The sequence below is a fragment of the Passer domesticus genome, chromosome 24 (assembly GCF_036417665.1).
Source record: "Passer domesticus isolate bPasDom1 chromosome 24, bPasDom1.hap1, whole genome shotgun sequence".
Classification (NCBI taxonomy): domain Eukaryota; kingdom Metazoa; phylum Chordata; class Aves; order Passeriformes; family Passeridae; genus Passer; species Passer domesticus.
This window is the reverse complement of record NC_087497.1, coordinates 6,538,706-6,561,016: the sequence shown is the minus strand read 5'-3', so window position 1 is coordinate 6,561,016 and position 22,311 is coordinate 6,538,706. Positions and strand designations below refer to the sequence as shown.

The 22,311-nt window shown below is 56.9% G+C and overlaps 1 protein-coding gene across 22 annotated transcripts in view; it reads left to right on the top strand.

The window, feature by feature from the left end:
• MACF1 (microtubule actin crosslinking factor 1) overlaps positions 1-22,311 on the top strand; it is a 139,499-nt gene that overhangs the window by 84,399 nt on the left and 32,789 nt on the right. For all 22 annotated transcript variants that reach the window (XM_064398307.1, XM_064398304.1, XM_064398306.1 and 19 more), the window contains 4 exons: positions 131-1,602; positions 20,504-20,665; positions 20,793-20,963; positions 22,046-22,212. In XM_064398307.1, the coding sequence (XP_064254377.1) occupies positions 131-1,602; positions 20,504-20,665; positions 20,793-20,963; positions 22,046-22,212 (1,972 nt within the window). The remainder of the gene's footprint in view (positions 1-130; positions 1,603-20,503; positions 20,666-20,792; positions 20,964-22,045; positions 22,213-22,311) is intronic.

The following is a 22,311-nucleotide window of genomic DNA, read 5'->3' as shown; positions in this document are numbered from 1 at the left end:
GTGATGCAATGGAAAGCTCCTTCCTGTTAATCAAAACACAGTTGGTGCATCTGAGATGATTTTAAATAATTGCACTTTGCTTATTTGATTTGAGCTTAATTGTCGCCTTCTAATCTCGTTGCCGCTCCAGCCGACCGGATGAACCGACTGCAGACTGCGCTCGCCAGCTCCCAGCAGTTCCAGCACATGTTTGATGAACTCAGGACCTGGCTGGATGACAAAAGGTGCCAGCAAGCCCAGAGCCAACCCATCTCTGCTAAGCTGGAGAGGCTGCAGAGCCAAATCCAGGAGCAAGAAGAGTTCCAGAAGAGCCTCAACCAACACAGCGGCTCCTACGAGATGATTGTGGCCGAGGGAGAATCTTTGCTGCTTTCAGTCCAGCCTGGGGAGGAGAAGACCACTCTGCAGAACCAGCTGGTGAGCCTGAAGACACACTGGGAGGAGCTCAGCAAGCAGGCTGCTGACAGGCACTCCAAGCTCAAGGACTGCTTGCAGAAAGCTCAGAAGTACCAGCGGCATGCCGACGACCTCCTGCCCTGGGTGGAGGACTGCAAGGCGAGGATGGCAGAGCTGGAGGTCACCCTGGATCCAGTGCAGCTGGAGGCCACTCTTCTGAGGTCCAAGGCCATGCTGAGTGACGTGGAGAAGCGCCGGTCCCTGCTGGAGATGCTCAACAGTGCTGCTGACATCCTGACTGACGCTTCCCAGATGGACGAGGATGACATCCGCGATGAGAAGGCCAGCATCAACCAGAAGATGGATGCCATCACAGAAGAGCTGCAAACCAAGACTGGCTCCATTGAAGAAATGTCCCAGAGGCTCAAGGAGTTCCAGGACAGCTTCAAGAACATCGAGAAGAAGCTGGAAGGAGCGAAGCACCAGCTGGAGATCTACGATGCCCTGGGGCCACAAGCCTGCAGCAACAAGAATTTGGAGAAGCTCAGGGCACAGCAGGAGGTGCTGCAGGCCCTGGAGCCACAAGTGGACTATCTGAAAAACCTCACTCAAGGTCTGGTAGAAGATGCTCCAGCTGGATCTGACTGCTCCCAGCTCCTAAGCCAAGCCGAGGTGGCTCAGCAGGACTTCAAGGCCGTGAAGCAGAAAGTCAACGATTGCTGCGCCCTCATGGAAAGCAAGCTGGAAGGGATCGGCCAGTTCAACAGCAGGGTCAGGGAGATGTTCTCCCAGCTGGCAGACCTGGATGATGAGCTGGACAGCATGGGCCCCATCGGGAGGGACTCTGACAGCCTCCAGTCCCAGGCCGAGGACGTGCGCGCCTTCCTGGGCAAGCTGCAGCGGCTGAAATGCGACATCGAATCCTCCGAGGGCGAGTGCAAGAAGATGCTGGAGGACGAGGGCAGCCCCGACTTGCTGGGGCTGAAGAGGGAGCTGGAGACGCTGAGCAAGCAGTGCAGCAAGCTGACAGAGAGGGGCAGGAGCCGGCAGGAGCAGGTGGAGACCACGCTGTCCCGCGTCGAGGACTTCTACAGCCGCCTGAAGGAGCTCAGCCACATGACCACGGCGGCCGAGGAGAACGAGGCCTTGCAGTGGGTGGTGGGGACAGAGGTGGAAACCATCAACCAGCAGCTGGCAGACTTCAAGGTCAGTTTGATCCCATGATCTTTTTACTTTTTTTTAAGTGGTTTTTGGCGTTGCGGAAGGCGTTGTGTTTTTGGTTTTGGTTTTTTTTTGGTGGGCTTCAAGCCGTGCTGTCTCTTGTGGGTTTTGTTGCTGTGGCTGTGAGTGGGCTTGCACTGAAATGTCCTTGCTCTAGAGGATGTGAAATCCTGCTGGTGGACTTGATAGTCTGTGGTGAAAAGGTGTGGAAAGATTCTGGGATTGGCAGGAAAATCCCTGTTCTGCTGGTGGTGTGTGATGTTGGCATGCCAGCAGCTCGTGGGTGGTAGGGGTGGGTGGTGTTCAGATTTTGGGGGAGGAAGGGAGGGGTTTGAGTCCACCTGAGCTGTGAATTTGCACCCTTTGGTCCACATCAGATCATCCTGTAGGTCTGGCTCTGCCTGGCCCACTGTTCTGTTTGTTGTTCACTCCATCTGGGTCACACATTACGTCCATTTTGGGATCTTTGGGTGCAAAAAGAGCCACAGATAAACTGTGAGACAAGGAGTGCACCCAAGAAATAAAACCAAGGTGAAGTTTTATGTGGCTGTTCACATTTCCAGCGAGGAGCTGATGGAGGCTATCAAGACTTGCACGGAGCACTGAGAGAGGGAAGAGTTGTGTTTGATATATTTCTATACAGTATTATGATGTTGGGTCATGCTGTTACACTCCATTAATTATATTAACATGGCTTAGAAATTCTCTTGCTGTGAAACTTCTATTCCTGATGTGCTCAGGAGTTGATGATTGGGCTGATTTACATCTGGCTGCTCGTTCCCTGGTGTTAATGGGGGGGTGGGAGGGAGAGGCAGTTTTACAGCCATTTACTTTTCATCTCATGGCTAATTGATCCCGTTCCACCACTTGAGCAGCTCTGTGAAACCTTCACCAGGACAAGGTGTTTCTGGTTTGGGGTTTGCCTATCCCAAAAAAAAAAAAAAGAGCTGAAGTGTATTTATGGGACAAATTCAAGCTCACCTGATGGTGTTGCTTGTGTTGAGCAGTTTGCTTTGAGCTGATGATGGGAAGGATTTAAATTCACCATTAAACACCACAGAGTCACTTGGAACAAATATATCCAAAAAGGAGGTTTTAGTCCTTAAAACCAGCAAACCTTTCCTGCAGGGATTATTCCTGGCTGAGCAGCTCTCGTTAGGAGCAATGACAAAACCCAGGCTGGGCAGGAGCTGCTTAACCCAGCGTGGGGTTTGCACGTGGTGCTCAGCTCAGTGACCTTGGGACCCCTTAAGGCACGGGTGACCTGAGCTGAGGGGGTTTGGGGGTCTGAGGTGTCCTTTCCAAGAGTCATTCTCTGGCCATCGAGGCCACGTGGAGCAGCTGGGGCCTCTGTGGGTGGGAAAGTGCAAGAGGCAGCAGAGGTGGGGAGGTTTTGCTGTGTAATGGCTGGGAACGAGCTGGGGGAGAAGCAGGAGAGGAGGTAATGGTGGGTACAGCAGCATCCCTGCATCCCTCCTTTCCTGCACGGCTCATCCCCAGGGATTTCTGCACAAATCCTAAAGGTTGCAGGGCTGATCTTGGCAAAGCTTCACCTTCTGCTCCTACCTAAGGGGAATGCAATCCCAGATGCTGATCTGGACGTGGAAGGGCATGGGCAGGGACTGGAGGGAGAGCCCTGGCAAAGCCTGGCTCCTGCTCTGTGGGGAGCTCAGGGGAAAAAAAGCTCTTGCTTTTGTATTTCCCAACAAATTCTCTCTCTCTAAGACAATATCACAACTCTTGCCCTCCTTGGACTGCAAACCAGGGGCGTGCCTGGAGTGTCCTGGGGGAGCAGAGGAGCTCCTCGTGCTGGCAGTGCTCTGGGGGGAGGATGGGGTGGGGATGGGGTGAGGGATAAAGTGAGGGATGGGGTGAGGGATGGAGCGAGGATGGGGTGAGCATGGGGTGAGGATGGGGTGAGGATGGGGTGAGGATGGGGTGAGGGATGGGGTGAGGGATGGGGTGAGGGATGGAGCGAGGATGGGGTGAGCATGGGGTGAGGATGGGGTGAGGATGGGGTGGGGATGGGGTGGGGATGGGGTGAGGGATGGGGTGAGGATGGGGTGAGGGATGGGGTGAGGGATGGGGTGAGGATGGGGTGAGGGATGGGGTGAGGATGGGGTGAGGATGGGATGAGGATGGGGTGGGGATGGGGTGAGGGATGGGGTGAGGATGGTGAGGATGGGGTGAGGGATGGGGTGAGGGAGGGGTGAGGATGGGGTGAGGATGGGGTGAGGGATAAAGTGAGGGATGGGGTGAGGATGGTGAGGATGGGGTGAGGGATGGGGTGAGGATGGTGAGGATGGGGTGAGGATGGTGAGGATGGGGTGAGGATGGTGAGGATGGGGTGAGGATGGGGTGAGGATGGGGTGAGGATGGTGAGGATGGGGTGAGGGATGGGGTGAGGATGGTGAGGATGGGGTGAGGATGGGGTGAGGATGGTGAGGATGGTGAGGATGGGGTGAGGATGGTGAGGATGGGGTGAGGATGGTGAGGATGGGGTGACAGGGGCTCTCTGGGAGCGGTCGCGCTCTGTCTGTCCAGAAGGCTCAAATGCAGGCAGATATTATGTCTTAAGGCATTAATTTTAATGAACATCTGTGTAAATGAGATGCAAATTAGGCATGGCCCCGGGGCTCCAGGCAAGTTGCCAATAGAGCCCTGACAAAGGTGGGCACTTCTGGACTCATTGTGTCCAGATTTTAATAAAGGAGATACGTTGAAGGCTCTGGTGGAGGCTGGGAACGGATGACTTTGGAAGCAGCTCACATTTGAAGCTTCCCATGTATTTTTCTTTTCCCTTTTCTCCCCCCAAAAGGCCACAACCTCCTTAACTTTTGGAAAACTGCCATTTGTGCATTTCCTCTGTATCCCCCCAGCCCCTTTCCCAGGTCACAGAGGGACTAATCCTGGCTTTGGGATGGATGAGCCCTCTCCTGCTGTAAGTTTTCCTCCTGGCTGAGTTCCTCCGAGGCAGGAGGCTGGGAAGCAGCTGTCAGATCATGCTCAGGGGGAAGCTTTGTTTGCTGGAGGGTTTTTTTCGCTTCAGCAAGCGGATGCAGTTTTGGGGACAGGTCCTCACCAGCTCCCACAGCCATCAGGAGCCAGGACAACCATCCAGGGTGGAGCTGGAGTTCTGGGAGTGTGGGAAAACCAGGCAGGCACTGGTTGGTTGTAGGAGGATTGTTAAGAAATCCCATCTGGAGGAGACTTTAAGGGGTCATCAGCTTCAGCCCTGAGTTTTGTGGTGAGATCAAGTGCAGCTGAAAGGCATTTCTGTGGTTTGGAGCCTGTGCTTATATGGACATCCCGATGGATCGCTTCGGATCCAGCTGTGCCACAGAAGAAACAACATGGCTTTAGCTCATGTTGAGCTGTCAGAGAAAAGGAGCCTCATCTTTAACTCCTGATCTCCAGCAGGAGTTTAACCCAAGTGGCTCTGGCTCCATTGCTGCCTCTCTGAGGAGATTCTTTTTGTGTACAAAGGTGCTGAAAGTCAGGAGAACCTTTGTGCTGAGCTTCACGCAGCCAAGCTGGGCTCTTCAGCACGAGGGACAAGTGCCAGGCAGCAGCAAGAGCTGCTTGTAGGAGTTTCCAGGCTGGGGCACTTCTTCCCCCTCCACTGTCTCTGCTGTCAGCTCAGGTTTCTCAAAGCGTACGCTAATATTAAATTTTAATGACTGGAATCAAATGAGCTACAGTTGAGATGTTTCTAAACATAACAGCTCTGTGGATTCAGTTGGGAAAGAGCAGAATTCCCCAGGGAAATGGCTCCCCAGGTGCAGATGAGACAGGGGGGTCACTCACGTGAAGGCTTAGGGCGTTTCTGCATTGCTTTGTCTCCATCATCAGCAGCCCCTGACCAGCTGGGAGACCCTGAGTGAGAACCCAAAAATGGTGAAACTCATGGGATGAAGCTTGTGCTGCTCAGTGCAAGTGGCTCATCCTCCTTCACACGCTGAAGAAGCAGGGCTGAGCTTTGCTGGTTGGGAGCAGAGGTGCCAGAAAGCCCCAGGCATGGGCTTGTCCTGCCTGGCCAAGGAGAACCCATCAGCCTGGGCCATGGAATCACATTCTTGGCTGTTTTGGGGGAGACATCTGTGCTGGGGTAGCTTGGCCTCCTGGCTAAGCAAGCTTAAGCCTGGCTTTTGTTTATCTTTTACACAGTGGATTTTGAACTTGGGTTTCAAAGCTTGTGCTTGAAGTTGGCAGTTCTGAGCTGGGAGCCTCTTTGATTCATGGTGTTGTTTTTGGACAAACTCTTAACGCTGTCGCATTTCACCTCCGAAATTCAAGCATTAACACTCAGCCCTGGGTCACCTGGCAGGGATTTTTGGGCTCTCTGCCTTACAGTGCTCAGGAGTGAAGGATCCTGGTCCCTCCTCAGTCGTGGAATTGTGGTTTGGGTGAGAAGGGGCAGGGACACCTTCCACTCTCCCAGCTTGCTCCAAGCCCTGTCCAACCTGTCCTTGAACTCTTCCAGGGATGGGGCAGCCAAAGCTTCTGTGGGCATTTCCTCCAGGAAGAATCTCAGCTCTGTCATGCCAGGGGGACACTTTGTCCCCATGAGAGCAGGATCAACCCTGCATTCCTCCCGAGCTGGGCAGGGAAGGGATTCCTGCAAGAATCTGGAGCGCTTCCCCCAAAATGAAACCCAAGGGGGGAAAAAAGCATCAAAAAATCATCAACTGACACAACCAAAGGTCGCTGTCACTTCGAGGTGGCTGCAGGTGCAGCTGGCTGAGGGGGGGGACACCTGGTGAGGTGTCTGTGCCTGGCTGGACACCGTGGGCTGGTGGCTCCTGCTGTCACCACAGCTGAGCTCGGTGGCGCTGGGGCAGGGCACAGGAATGTGGCGAGCCAGGACCTGCTGCAGCTGGCACAGCCGGGCTGTTTACCCCGGATCTCGCCTCCCAGAGTTAATTAAACCCCACCCCGGAGAGGAGGGAGGAGCAGGAGGGGGTCTCCCTCATCCAGCCCTTGGTGGGTGATGGTTTAGCCAAGGCAGCGGAGGGAGGAGATGGGATTTGGGGATCCTGCCTCTCCTCCTGGCACTTTTGGGGAAGGTTTTTGGGGGATCCTGCCTCTCCTCCTGGCACTTTTGGGGAAGGTTTTTGGAAATTGGAGTTGCTCGGTGTGGTGAGCTCTGGCAGTGCCAACAAAGGTTTAATGCTGGGTGATGAAGAGGGGGAGGGAGAATCCCTAGACAGCAATAACTGAAGCCTCACCGCTTTATTTCAGAGTAGGGCAGGTCAGCCAGGGCCCACACAGCCATTGTGCCTCCAGCACCCTCTTTGTCTGCTTCAGTAAAAAAAAAAAATAATCAGGAAAGAAACCCCGGGAGTGGTGATGCACTGAGTGAGGCCCAAACCAGAATTACTCATCTGGCCATTCCAGGGGTGCTGTGTGACCCTGCTCCCTGGGAGAAGGCAGCAGTGAGCCCACGCAGGCTCCCGTGCCCTGCTCCTGCCCCCCTTCCTGCCTGGGGGTGTCAGCCTCTCTCAGCACTTCATTTATGACTCGTAATTCCCCCAACCTTTCCACCAGGGAGCTGACTCAGTGGTGCTGTCAGAAGTGTCCCTGGGTTCCTCCCTGGTGTCACTGCCTGAGCGTGATGGTTTTGGAGAGGGGGCTGCCACTGATGTCACCTCACAAGCCATTGATGTCACAGCAGAGAGGGATGGGGACTGCCCAGCACCCTGCAGAGTTTCACCAAGGATATTTTGCAGGAGGATTTCTCCCCAGATGTTTTGGCCCATTTAGGTTTGGTGCTTGTGGTCCCTCAGTGGCATTTTGTGACCTTCCTTTGTAGGGTGATCTTGAGGCTCTTTCCCATCCTCAGTGATTTCGTGGTTCTCTCTGGGACTGTTAGCTCTGCTCCTGCCACTGCAGAGCTGCTCTTGGACATCAGAGGATGGTTTGGCTTGGAGGGGACCTTAAAGATCACCTCATCCCAGCCTTCCTAAGGAGAGCAGAGGAAAAGCAGCATCCCATTTTGGGATGGACTGGAGAGCAGGAGTGTCTCCATGTGCTGATGGCACGAGGCATTGACCCTCAAAACTTTAATTTTTGGAGGCAGCAGGACAAGAGTGGTCCTTACCCAGGACAAGTGGCCACACAGGCCATGCCCCAGCACCCAGCCCACGCCTCTGGGGTGGATTTTTTGGGCACCCCACACCCCATCAAACAGCCAAGCCCCTGGCAGGTGGGCGAGGGGAGGTGGCTTCCTGCGGGTTTCTGAGAATGGGATGTGGCAGGGAAGGGACGCTCTGCCACTTGCTGTGCCCCAGGGTATTTTTAACCCTTCTGTGCCCCCAGAGGAATGCGTGTGGCTCCCGACAGTCGTGGGGCTGGGAGCAGCTGGGTGGGACTGGGCTGGGAGTGGGGACAGGCTGCGTGACGGTGTCTTCTCGTTGAACGCTTTCCAGACCTACTTAAAGTATCTCTGGCTTGTATTTTCAGCCTCAGCAGCACACGCAGAAATGCCTCCTCTCTGACAGCTGTTAAGCTGCCTTAAAGGCACCATCTCCCCTCGCTGGGGAAGGGGATGATAAATGGGGGTGATAAGCTGTGCTGGGTGACAGGGCTGTCACCAAGCCTGCCCAGGGAGAGTGGCCCAAGCTGCAGAGCCCTGGTGGGGCTGGGTGCATTTTTAACCTGGCCATCTTGAGCTTGCCCAGGAGCACCAGTGGCCCTGGCAGCCTCCTCGCTCCTTGGGAGTGAATTTGAGCAGTGAGGGAAGAGCAAAGGTACCCCTGGAGCTCCTCCTTCCTGGAGGGAATGCTGCTGGTGTGCTGGTTCATCAGCAAACCACGGGTGGGCTTTGACCTTGACGTGGCAGCAGAGGCTCCCCTGATCCCGAGAACAAGAGCGAATTAAGCCAAGAGTTGCTGAGTTCGACCAAATCGTAGCTGGTTTTTTTTTCCTTCCCTCCTCCTTTCCTTTTCTTTCCTTGACCGTGGAACAATCAGGCTGTGATCAAATGGTGCCTTTCAGGAGCTGCCTTGGGTCAGTGCTCCAAAAGCCACCCACTTGCAGATGCCTTGGTGACCCTGCCAGGTCTGAGCCCAGGGCCGGGGCTGGAGGAATGTCCTCTCCCCGAGCGCTCGTTAGCTGCTGGTGATGACACTTCACAGTGTTTCCAGGAGATACTAAAAATACCAGCTTTGCATAAGACCAGGAAAGATGAGGATCCGAGGGAGGAGGAGATGGGAAGGATTTTGTCTGCAAGGGCTGAGCAGGAGAGGGAGAGGAGCCTGGTCCTGGCAGGATGCAGCCGTGGAGGGGATCCGTGGGGACGTTGCCATCACCCACAGCATCCAAGGCAGGGACTGTGCCCACAGGGCCTGGAGCAAGCAGGGAAGGCTTGGATTAGTCACTGCAGCCTTTCAAGAACCATTGCCAGTCCTCCTGCTGAAGGAGTGGTTTAGATGCCTCCCATCCAGAGGATTCTCGGGATGATAGCACTCTTACCTCACTTCCTAAAGAGCCCCAGAACAGTTCCTTCCTCACCCATCCCTGCTGTCCCCCTTTGCTCTGGGGAGCAGCTTCTGCATTTTGTGAGCTGTGGGGTGGGAGTGGGATGCCCAGAAAGCCCAGGGTGCTTCAGTTTGCAGGGAAATGCAGCAGCTGAGGGCAAAAATGGGCATTTCAGCAGCTTTCACCTCCTGGCCACGAGGCCCCTGGCTCTACCCTTGTCTCACAGTCCATCTCAGGTTGCTGCCAGGGAGTTTTGGGGGGCTCTGGGGGCTCCATGGGAACGCTGAGTGCCGTGGGGCTGTGCCTGAGCTCTGCTGTAACACGTGGGCTCCAGGCTTCGTTCTGGAGAATTATTTATACCAACATCTATATTAGCTGCCTTGCAGGGAAAGCGCTGCAGCGCAGCTCCTGCACTCTTGGAAAAGAAAAATTAATTTATTTTTTTTTAATAGCACTCTCTGCAGCTGTGCATCCAAAGTGCAGGGGGTTTCTCTGGGAGTTTGCATTTTAACCTCTTCCTAAAACTTTCCCTGTGGAGGTGCAGACCCCGACAGAGCCTGCCGAGGTTTCCTCCCACCGCCCTGTGGAGGAGAGTCCTGATCCAAATGGCTGATTTAAAGATGTGCTGGCTCCCTGCATCCCCAGCAGCTGGAGCCTTTGAAGAGGGATTGAGTGGTGGCAGAGCCCTGACGTGAGGCTGGTTTGAAGTCAGCTGTGAGCCAAAGGGATCCGGGAGCACCCAGAGCAGCACAGCGGGGTGGGAATAGCCCCAGTGCTCCTGCCTGGATCAGGAATGGCAATCACAAAGGTTGGGGAAAGGGAATGAATTAGGAGGAGAGCAGGAGGGAAAGAAAGAAGTCCCTCTGACCTGGCAAACGCAGCAAAGGCTTTAAAAAACATGAATCCTCTGCTAAAAAATCGCAGCGCAACCTGAAGCGCCGTTTCTAAGGGAGATTTTGTGTGTGCTTGATTTGGCTTTGTGCTTTTATTGCAGCGTCTGAGGGAGGGTGGAACGCGCCCTCAGTCCTTCTGTTGGGCTGGAGGCACCTGGGGTTATCCACTCTGCCCTGCTTGGACGTGGCCCAGCGTCCCAGCCCGGGGGTGGCACTCGTGGAGTCACACCTGGGGGACACAGTGACCCACACGGTGGAGACACAGGGAGCAGATTGCCCAGAGAAGCTGTGGCTCCCCCATCCCTCAAGGCCAGCAGCCTGATCTAGTGGAAACTGTCCCTGCCCAGAGCAGGGAGTGGGACAAGATGACTTTTCCTGTGCTTCCAACACAAACTATTCTATTTTATGACATGGTCAGCAAGAGCTGTAGGGACAAAGCTCACAGTGCTAGGAGCTCTCCTCCACCCAGCCTGCACTCCCAGGGCAGAAGGGCACCAAGGTGAACTTTAAAGAAGCTTTGAGGGTGAAGAAGACCCCTGGTTGCACCTTGATCTCATAAATGACCTGTCCATCAGAGATCTGGGGCTGCCTCTGATCTCTCTTGCTCGTCACATTACACAGGTCCCTCGCTTCCAGCTGCTGAGATGCATTTAAAAAAAGCTGAAAATACATTGGTTTCCAAAGAGTGCTGTGCCATGTAAACCGTGGTGGCAGAGGTGGCACAGCCATAAACAGGGTGACATCAGCCCGTGACAGGGACAGCGTGTGTCCCCCACATGCTGGGGCCGGTGGCTGTATGGGGAAAGCTTGAAACCAGCAGGTTCAGGAGACAAATGGGGATGTTCCTGCTTGGAGAAGGTCTTGGAAAGCCTCGGGGTGGGTTTTAGCTGCGGGTGTTTTGTCTGCAGGACGTGGCCTGGGGTGGGTCCAGGTCTGGGTTGGGTGACAGGAGTAGTTTGGGGACTGAGCAAAAGCCAAATCAGGGCTCTTGGTGAAGAAATTTGGAAACACCAGAAAGGACAAAACTCAGGCAGGACCTTCACGTCCTTCCACATCCATCCCTTGCACCGACACAAAGCTCAAGCAAAGCCCTGACCTTGCAGTTCCCAGCACTGTTTGGCTCCTGTCCCCGTCGCTGGGGTGGCACTTGGAGGCTTAAATCCACGATTTGAGGAACCTGCAGGAGCTGTGGCTGGGATCTTTGGGCCGGCAACAGCAGCTTTCCAAGCGGCTTCCAACCCTGCCCAATATTTCCCTAATGGTTTTAGAAATTTTCTGTGTGGGGCAGGGGGAGAATGTGTCTGAGGAAGACTCGGCTCGCTCCTGGCGCGTGATTCGGTGAGGAAATGGGAAAAGAATTTCTGGCTGTGAAACGGGGCAGCTCCACGTCGAGAGAGAGGGAGTGAGAGGGAGATCGTTCCTTCTTCGCAGTGGAACAAAAAAGCCTCCTCGCCCCAGCCCGGATGCCTGGGATTCCTGGCGGAGGGGCCCGGAGCGGCAGCGGTGCAGCCCCGGCTCCGGCCGAGGTGGCAGCGGGGCAGCCGGGGTGGCTTTGCTGGCACGGCACCGTTGTCCTCTTGTTGTTTCAGCTGCTCTGGATTAATCCCAGCCACCAGGAGCAGCGGTGTCCCCCGCCAAGGGGAAAAATCCAGGCGTTGGGACGCTCTGGAAGTGTTGGCGGTTGGGGCTGGAGGAGGCTGAATGCGCGGCTGTCTGTCTGTCCAGGAGGGCTCTGGGGGACATAGAGGGGACATGCCCTGGGTGGGCAGAGGGGCTCCCTGGGGGATGTTTGGAGTCCCCTCGCAGATCCCCACTCCCTCCCCGCCTCCCGCTCTTTTCCTTGGTTATATTTGATGGTGGACAACGGGGGTTCCAAAGGTTTCCCACTGTGCAGAAATCTCCATCTGAGGAGCACTTCGGGCTATTTAATGGGTAATTTCCACCCCCGAACCCTCCCCTTCCACAAAACATCCGTTCCCATCTCTCCAAAGCAAAACAAAGCTTGGGGAATGTCGTGCATGTGCAGTTGCTGTCGGGACGTGGGGATGCAGGGGCTGAGAGCTTGGGGCTCCCACCACACCACAGCACGACTTTGGCAAAGCCTCCGTGTTTTCAGGATGGTGGAGCATCAAAAAATATTCGTGATTTCATCTTCCTTGGCTCTGGCTCTCCATGGCCAGGTGGGAAAGCTTTTGGTGAAGCTGTGGCACAGACCGAGATCTGATTCTTCCAGTGTTGGCGCTTTTTGGAGTGCAATGCCGCACGTTTTTCTGTATTAAACACCTTGTATTTTTATCCCGATGCCATAATTCATCCCAAAGTAGCAGGCCGGGTGGCTGGTGGGGCGGGTTGTTGCCTGGAGATGCGTGGAGGCTGTTCCCAACCCTCCTGTTTTCTCTCCCAAGTCTGTGACTTCCCTCAGCATCACTTCGCAGCGGTGATTCACGCGCCTGGGCTGCCTCCCTCCCCACTTCCAATGTTCCCCATCTCTTAAACCCAAGGGTTTTGGGGGAGGAAAAGAGGGTGACAGGACTCGGGATGGGAGGAGCAGGATGCTACCCAAGAGCTGGGGCTATAAAAATAACGATTTTTAGGAAAAGAGCCTGCAGTGCTTGAGGGGAACGGTGGCAAGTTGCGGGTGGCTTTTTGGCAGAGCGATGGGGGAAGGCAAAATTGGTACTTCGCGGGTGTTTCGGGTGGGTTCCTCCGGCGAATTCCAAACTCGCTTCTTTGTGCGAGGGCAGGTGCGAGGAGCAGGGACACCCATGTGCGGGGGGTTCGGTCAGCATCTCCCTGCCAGCTCCGGGAACGGCGGACAAAGGGCCGGCAGAGCGGGGCCGGTGGCGGCGGGAGCCTCCGCCGGAGCCTCCGCCGAGCCAGGGCGTTGCTGCTCTTTGTCGGGGGCTGCCGCCTCCCCCCCGGAGGAGGGGCCGTCCCCGGCGGGGCGGGCGGGCGCCACCCCCGCGCTGCCGCCGAGCATCCCCCGCGCTGCCCAGCCGGGTCGCGCTCCGCTCCCCCTTCCCGGGGCCGGTGGGGAGGGGTCGGTGCCGGGTGGGGGGGGTGCGGGAGGCACGGCGGAGCTCGGGGAGGGGGCGGCCCCGGCGCTGCCGCCCCGCCCCGCGGCGCCGCCCCCCGCCCGCCCCCGCGTCCCCCCGCCCTCCGCCGGGGCTGGAGCTCCGCGGGAGCCGGTGCTGGCGGCGGCGGCGGGGCCGGGGCGTGCGGCGGCCTGTGCGGCTCGGCCTTTTGTTCCGCCGGCGGGAAGCAGAGAGGGAGGCGGCGGCCGGCAGCGGGAGGACGAGCAGGAACAGGAGGAGGAGGAGGAGGAGGAGGAGGAGGAGGAGGAGGAGGAGGAGGAGGAAGGCAGCGGCCATGCATCCCGCCGCGCCGGCCGGGGGCTGCCCGCGGGGGCGGCGCGGAGCCCCCCGCCCCCGGCCCGGCCGCTGAGCCGCGCACAAAAGGGGCGAGAGCGGCGGGGAAGGGCAACGGGAGGGCGGCCCCGGGGGGTGCGTGTGTTGTGTGTGTGTGCCCGCCCCGGTCCGCCCCGCATCGCCGCCGGTACCGGCCCCGCGCCCGCCCCGCCATGGCCGGGCCGCCCGGTGGCGCGGAGCCGCAGCCCGACACCGGCCGCCGCGAAAGTTAGTGCGAGCGGGGCCGGCAGCAGCAGCAGCAGCAGCAGCAGCAGGAGGAGGAGGAGGAGGAGGAAGAAGAAGCAGCGGCAACAGCCGCCTCCAGCCGCGGCTGCTCCCCGTCCCCCCCGTCGGCTCCCGGAGGCAACTCAGGGGATTCCATCCCGCTCCGTCCCTTTGCCATTTTTGGATGCGTTTTATAGCCAATTTTTTTTTTTTTTTTCCTGGGGAGAAAGCGAAAAAAAAAAAAAAAAGCGGAGACCCAGCAGCCTTCCTCTACCTCCGGACTCGGCGGCCGTGCCGCCGCCGCCGCGCACCCACCGGAGCTGGATTTTGGGGGTTCCGCCGCTGCCGGTGGCACCGGGCGAGGTGACGGCAGCGACAATGCCATCATGTTTTTGAGACAGGAAACCTCCGAGTTTGCCCTGAATGAAGAACTTCCTGTGTTTAAAGTTGTACGAATATCCGCTGACAAGCTCGGTTCAAATGAAAACACGAGAGTCGGGGGGAGAGGCTAATTCGGAGCAGCTGGACTTGCACGGCGCTCGGAGCTGGGCAGAAATCGCGCCGAGCCGCTGGGCCCTGCCAGCCGGGAGCGGCCGGGACAGCAGTGCCTTTGTTAGTAAAGAAGGACGGACGGGATAATTTAAGAGCTTCAAACTCTTCCGCCGTTTCTGTCGCGAACCGCTTGGGATATTTCACCGGAGCTGTTGGATTTTGGATGATCCGCTGATGGATGGGGTTTTTTAGGGTGGCCGGGGGCATGAGATGGGTTGTTTCACTGCTCGGGACTGCTGCTGAGTCGGCGCGGTGCTGCCGGTCCCCCTGGCCATCCCCGTAGTGTCACTTTGGGATTAGAGGCCGCCCCGGCGGCGGGTTTGGGACCTGCTGGCCCTGTGATGCTTCCTGCCGTGGCGGGCGAAAGGTTGCCGGGGTGGTTCTGTCATCCATAAGGACGAGAGCATGGGCAAACCACTGAGCCGGCCAGACTGTTTACGGCAGAACCGCACTTGCCTGGGGAAGGGCGAGGATGAGGATGGTTATATAGAGGATTGCTACGTGCCCCAGAGATCGATATACGACACCATGAGGATTAACGAGCAGATCGATCAGGGATCGAAGCTCAACCAGCTCTCCAAGAGCACCCTGGGCAAGGGGGATGGCAGCACCATCTCCAGCAATGGGACTCTGGGAGCTGCCAACGTCTTCGAGTCCAGGCCCCCGGAGCCCAAGAAGCTGGATGAGCGAGTCATCTTCGACCAGCTGAAGCTCAGCAGCGACGTCTCCAAGCCGGCGCCGGCTCCGCCAAAGAGGCGACCCAACCCCGAGAAGAAGGAGAACGTCAACCGGCGCTCGTGGAAGTCCTTCATGCCGCCCAACTTCACGGAATTTGCCGAAAGGATGGGCGCTTCGCTCAGCGAGGTGTCGGAGGCGGGCGCTTCCAACCCTTCCCTGCGGGACAAGCGGGATTCCAGTGCCATGCTGGCCGAGCAGCCGGGCCAGCCCGACCACGGCGAGCCCATGTCGGAGTCTCTCACCTTGGAGCACGTCTCCAAGTCGTCTGGCACGGCAGAGGCTCTGGTGGCCAAGCAGTTCAGCGTGGATGTCTATGGTGGTCCCCGGGATGAGCGCCAGGCCCTGCTGAACGCCGGTGACAGCCGTGGCAGGGACCTGGCCAGGGCCTGCCGGCTGCCCAGTGCCACCTGGCCACGAGCCAGGAAGAATTTCATCAGGGGGAACTTCAACGATGGGCACCAGGAGACCCTGGAGGCCTCCGAGTCGGACTCTACAGTGGAGAACGTCAACCTCTCTCCGTGCCTTAGTGAAGAGCTGCTGGATACGGGACTGGATATTCTCATCACCTCCAATCTCAGGGAGAAAACGGAGTCTGAGCTGAGATTTGAGGAGGACGAGCGCTGGGTGATGATGGAGGAGTGGGAGGAGGCGACGCTGTCAGAGAGAGGAAAGGCTGTTCTGGTGGCAGAGGAGAAGAGGAGCTGTTGCTTGGCAGATATTTCTGAAGAAAGGGAACAATCCAGTGCTCCAGAGGATGGCTCTGCCCCCAGCCCGGGGACCTCCCGGTCCTGCACGTCCCCTGGGGGTGGTGGCAGTGCGTGCTGCACAGAGGACGTGGCGGTGCAGTGTGGGGTTGAGGACTTTGCTCCAGTTTTGGAGCGCTCAGCCAGCCCCACGGGCCCTGAGCTGTCTGACACGGACTCGGTGCAGATGTTCCTGGAGCTGGAAGAGCAGTGCCTGAACGAGGACGGGGGTGATGGAGCTGTCCCCAGCTGCCTGGAGATTCAAACGTCCCCGATGGACTCAGAGGGGCTGGACCCAGATTCAGCCAAACTGGCTGGGTTGGTGGTTGAAGGGGGTCAGCACAGGGCCCCCTTGGACATCAGCGCCTCGGACTCTGCCGTGGTGTCAGATCTGGAGGACTTTGATGTCACCTGCAGCTCACAGGTGCTGAGCACGCTGGAGCCCTTGACAGAGCCCTTCTCAGAAAGGGACACCTTGGCTGTCACCCCGACGGACTCGGACGGAGGGGCCTCCCCCAGCCCCGTGGCCATGGCAGGGCTGGGGTCCCTCCTGGAGTGCTCCCCCCCAGTGGGGGAGGTTGACCCTGACCCACTCGTGGACCCCGAGTTTGTGGCTGGCGGGGTGCCATGTCCTGCCACAGGGGCACATCCAGCTGCTGGACTGGGGGGAGAGGGGTACCCCAGTGCTCCGGTGGGGTGGGGTGAAGACAACCAAGACTTACTTCCCCAGGGGACCTGTCCTGGCCGAGTGTCCCCCTGCCAGCCCCCAGCCCCAGCGATGGAGGAGCTGGGGTCCCCCCCATGGCACAGCCAGGCTGGCACTGAGGGCAGGGATCCATGCAGGACCCATCCACTTCTGCCTGGAAGGACTGAGGTCGCCAAGTGGGATGTCCCAGAACTGGTGTCTGAGGATGAAGCCACAGATTTGGGATCAGGGAGTGGAGCTGAGGGCTGGACTCATCCAGCAGGGAGTGGGGATGTTTGCTGTGGTTCTCTGCTGCCTTTCCATGCTGGCTCTGCATCAGAGCCAGGCTCCGAGGCTCCGACAACATTCCCGGTGCCTGCTGAGGACCTCCCATGGGAAATGGTTTCCCTGGGCCATGCCCTGTCTCTAGAAGGGGCTGCCCACACAGAGGGGTGCCCAGTGGAGGTGGCTGTCACACATGGGGGGACACCAGCAGCCATCCTGAAGCCAGGAGATGTGGACTTATTGTTTGCTCCCAGCTGGGAGATCCCATGTCCTGCCAGCCCAGCTGTCCCTGAAGAGCTTCCTGGCACATTGTCCATTGCAGGGCCTGCCATCCCATGGGATTTTGGGGAGCTTTCTGCTCCAACCCACCCACTTTCAGCGGGAGATGTGGCTGTCCTGGAGCCCCAGGCTCAGGGGATGCCACCAGCCGCCGGGGATCCTACCATGGATGCTGAGGAACCTCCAGGAGCCACCACCACTGCCATGCCCTTGATGGTGGAGGAGCTTCTGGAAGCCCCACCACCCTTTGCTGACGTGCCTGTTGCCACTGTGCCACCACCAGCGGCCGAGCCGCTCGCCTCGGGTGCCAGGGACCTCAGTGGTGACCCCGTGCCATTGGTGGTGTCCTTGGGGGATACAGATGACTTTGCCATCATGGCTGTGCCGCCCATCCTGGAGCACCTGCCTGCTGCAGCGGTGCCTTTGGAGGATGACCCCGTTTCGAGCTTACCTGCAGCAGGGCTGGCAGCATGGGAGGGTCCCCCTGGTGCCTTCTCACCCCTCCCAGAAGGTGCCACCACCCCAGAGCTGCTGGGGACACCCTTTGCCACAGCAGCCAGGGCACAAACCCTGCCCAGGGCTGCGCTGAGGGGCCCCCTCCGACCCCGCAGCTGTGGGGGTGCCCTTTCCCCCTGTCCCAGCGAGGGACAGGGCACGTCGGGCACGGAGGGACCCCTCGGCGCCGCTGCCATGGCAGAAGGGCCCCCTGCTCTCCCAGATGGATTCGTTCCAGATAACGAGGTATTTGTCGCTCAGGCTCCCGCAGCCGCGGCTCCAGGCGCAGAAATCGCTTTATTTTGCACTCCAGGGATGGGTGGGAGGTGGGAGCCCACTCAGTAACGCACGATCTGGGCTTCCAAACAGCCTTCTCCCTCCTGAGATCGGCTGGAATTTGGCAGGCAAAAAAGTTTTTTTTTTTTGGGGGGGGGTTGGGGGGAATTGTGTGATAAGTAAGGGAGGTAAAAGATTCTCGCTGCTCGATGACCTGAAATGTTGACTTGCACTTTTTTGGCTTATTAAAGTACATTATGGTCACTCAGATGGAAATCATGGACTTTAGAAAAACCTTCTCGCTGGCTCCTGGCAGGGAGTTCCCATCTTTGAAGCAGAAAATATATCAGGAGAGAGAAACCTGTAAAATGAATTAAGTGCAAGCAATTCCTGCCCCGTGCAGTCATCGCTGTCTGTAGTTTTTTCTGGGAGCATTGAGGTGCTGAGGCTCAGGAGGTGCTCGGGAAGGGGCTCAGATTCTCTCTGGTCTTTGGGGATTTGTGTTGCTCGTGGCTCTTGCCTGGAGAGACCTCGGTGCTGGAGTTCCCACAGCCAAGCGCTGATTTCCTGCCATCTGGATTAGGAGAAATATCACTAAGGAGACATCAGAAGTTAGTCAGCACCAAAAATCCCGATTTGGTGGCAATTACTCATCCTTTGGGCTGTACCACCCCTTGGAGATCCGCACGTGGAGGGGCCTGGAGAGGTGGTTCACATGGGGGTCCACGTGAGCAAGGGCTGGGACACCCAGAGGGGACCTGGGTGAGGGAAAAACCATTGGGTCCTCGCCATAGTTGTTTCTGTTGTTTGAAATTCAGTGGGGGAATCCTTATTTTAGGTTCAGCACCTCTGATTGTTAACCCACAAACCTTCCCCTTGCTCCAAACGTTGCTGGAGCTGCTTGCTGGAATTCCACATCCAGCAGCAGAGGGGTTAAGGGAGATGAGGGAAGCAGAAAGCAAGGGGCTGCTTTGGGAAGCCTTTCTGGGAGTGAGGAGGAGGAGGTGTGGTGGAGCAGATGTCCTTCTGCTCTCCCAAAATGTCTGTCCAGCTGTTCCCCAGGGCAGGACACCTTGCTCCACGGCAAAGGGGAGTCGTTAAATATTTGTTCCAAGCTGAGTCACAGTGAGGTTAATGAGCTAAATCACTGGAATCTTTTATGAGCAAAGGAAAACAAGTGTGTTGGACACGCTCACCCTCGGGCTGTTGCTGGGATTATTTTTGTCAGGCTCCTCAGGGAGCTTTGGGCTCTCAGGCTGGCTGATACCTGTGTTGCAGGTACCCCTGGTTGGATCACCCAGCCTTTTCCACAGGGCTCTCTCCCTGCCTGGCTCCTTTGGAGTTTGTTTTGCAGTGCATGGAGAGCTCGGACCAGCCTGGCATGCCAGGCTTATCAGCCTGATCCTTTTGTGGGTTTGGCTCTTGTACCCAGCAGCTCCATATATAAACAGTAACAGGAGAACAGCCCAGGAGTTGGTGATTCCAAGTCCCCATTTATTTCTTATAACCGTGGCAGAATTCTCCATGAGCAAACAGCTCTGGACAATGTCTGCCAGCTCTCCCTTCGCTCATGTCCTGGAGGGACCTCCCTGCCCTCCGGTTGCTGAGCCCTGCTGGGAAAAAGTAGCTTTTTTTCCCTTTGGAAACAAGGCAGGGAAAGTCAAAGCAGTGCCTCTTGCTCAGGCTGGGGGCTGTGCCTGTGCGTTTTGGGGGATTTTGGTGTTTTTAGGGGGTTTTATTTCGTGTTCCTCAGGAGCAAAGCGGTTGCCGGGCGCAGCAAGCCGTGTCCTCCACGAGCTGCTGCTCTGCTGGGGGAGATCTTGCATCCAAGTGGGAATTTTTCAGTGCGGGCAGTGCCCGTGCATTCTTGGGCACAGGGAGCAGGTGGCTGCTTGCCATCCCCTCTGCTTCCCAATGGGAAAACGTGACAGGGCCAAGGGCTGTGCTGTGCCCAGCGCCGGCTGCGGGGTGACCCGTGCTCTGCATGGGCTCCTGGGCCAGGCCAGCAGAGTGAGCCAGGAATCTGCTCCCTGTTTTTGGGGTGTTTGCTGTGGGGAACAGGGCAGGCTCATCCCTTGGGACGGGTGGGGAAGGACTGCAGAGGGACGGGCGCGTGGTTCCAGCAGATCCCCAGCTCTGATAAAGAGCATTTATCTCCTCCGGAGAAACAGGATTCTCCCTGCTGCCTCTCCTGACAATGGGGAGCTTCATTCGCTCTCCTCCCCCTTCCCTATCAAATCTTTTTTGGTTTAGAAAGCTTTTCCCCACAGGATTCCCAGGCAGGACCGTGCCAAATCCGTGGTAAACGACTCGCACATTAATTGCCTATTGCCTTTGTCTTTCGAAATACAGCGAGCTCCTCGCTGCCTGTAATTTCGTGGTTAACAAAACTCATATGATGTCAGGTCTCTGTTCTCAATAGCTTCACTGTGAGAATTGCTTGGGGTTTTTCCCCAGGAGCATTATTTCCCAATCTGATGGCGAGTCGGAGCCGATGCTCTCATTTCTTCCTCAGTTTTCTCTTTTTTTTACCTCGCTCCAGTGGTTTTCCCAGGAAAAATGGGATTTACCCATTTAAAACCAGAGGTGGGTGGGGATAGACCCTGAGTTGTGCTCCAAACCAGCAGATTCCTGTGACATCTGTGTCACTAGGTCAAGGCAAGGGAGGAGTTTAGACAAACTTGCACAATTCCAATAAAACCAGTGCAAGTGGCTACTGCATCTTCCCTAGAGAGGAAAGCCTGCTGTATCCATGGAAAGACTGAGCAGCTGGAAGAGCAGCTCACAGCTTATAAATCACCTTTTCTCTCCCACTCTTCCACCCCACAGCAATTCCAGAAGGAGCAAGTGGATCCCCTCCAGCTGAAGCTGCAGCAGGTCAATGGCGTTGGTCAGGGACTCATCCAAAGCGCCGGGAAAAACTGTGATGTCCAAGGGCTGGAGCATGACATGGAAGAAATCAACACCCGCTGGAACACCCTCAACAAGAAGGTGGGAGCATGGGGAGGGGCTGTGCCTGGTTTTTCTGGGGTCTGGGGGAAGGAGGGGGTCACGGGCAGGGAGCTGAGGCTCCGGTGCCGGTGCCTGACACTGCAGGGGGGTTGTTTTTGGGGTACAGGTGGCCCAGCGAGTGGCCCAGCTGCAGGAGGCCCTGTTGCACTGTGGGAAGTTCCAGGATGCCCTGGAGCCACTGCTGAGCTGGCTGGCAGACACTGAGGAGCTCATCTCCAACCAGAAACCTCCCTCTGCCGAGTACAAGGTGGTGAAAGCCCAGATCCAAGAGCAGAAGGTGAGTGAGCACTGGGTGGTTCTATGGGAGGGAACTCAGGACAACCAGACAGTATTTTGGGGGTCCAGCTGGGATATCCATGCTTCTTTCCTGATGGATCTCAGTTCCTCACATGCCCATGTAATGAACAGTTTGCCCACACTCAACGATCTCCTAAATCACCGCGTCCCTTCGTTGTCCCGCTGCCTCTTGAAGTTGGTTTTGCTGGTTGGCCATGTTTTTCCAGCCCTGAGTTTTGCTTTGTGCTGATAATTCTGCTGTGTCAGGAGCGAGCTGGTGGTGGTGCAGGGCCTGGTTTGGGTGTTTGGACAAAGGGAACGTTACAAAGTGTGAGAGCAGGCCCAAGGTGTGCCGGTGTTTGCTGAGATAACAGCCCGGGGTCGGCGCCTGCCCTTGGAGTGGGAGGAGGGGAGGTCAAGTGTGGTCATGGGGAAATATTTTAGAAATGAATTCTTACCCAGGCTTGGTCTGACATGTGGAGGTTGGAAGAGGAAATGTGCTTCAAGTGGAAGTTAAAAACTTGATAAGTTGGAGGGGGTTGGTGGGAAAGACTCGGAAAACTCTTCTGGCACAGAAGTGGTTTGGATCTTGAGTAGTGTAAGAGAGGGAGGGGAAAGAAAAGGGGAAAGTGAAAAGGGAAAGGAAAATGGAATGGAATGGAATGGAATGGAATGGAATGGAATAGAATAGAGTAGAATAGAATAGAATAGAATAGAATAGAATAGAATAGAATAGAATAGAATAGAATAGAATAGAATAGAATAGAATAGAATAGAATAGAATAGATGAAAGTTCAGTTGGATGGAACCTACAATGATCACCCTGTCCAGCTGCTTGACCACTTCAGGGCTGCCCAAATCAAAGCATGTGATTATTATAATGTAATATAATATAACAATATAATATAACTCTGTAATTTTTTGAAGTCTGAAGGCGGAGCCGTGCCCCTGGGCTGGGCCTGCTCTCAGCCCAGTACTGGCAGCAGTTCTGAGCCACAATTAGAGATCTGACCCCTCCCAGGGCTGGATTTGGTTCTGCTGCCCCAACCTGCTAACTTGCCCCCTTCCTTTGCCTCCCCCAAGCTGCTCCAGCGCCTCCTGGACGATCGCAAAGCCACGGTGGAGATGATCCAGGCCGAGGGCGAGCGGATCGCGCAGGCGGCCGAGCCCGCGGACCGCGACAAGATCGTGGGGCAGCTGGAGAGCCTGGCACGGCGCTGGGCAGGGCTGCTGGGCAGGGCAGCTGCCAGGTGAGGGCACTGGGAGCAGCTCGTGCCACGGGTCACGGTGCCCCCGAGCCTGGGGTGACAGCGCTGGGGAAGCTGGCGGGGATTTCGGTGCAGACACAT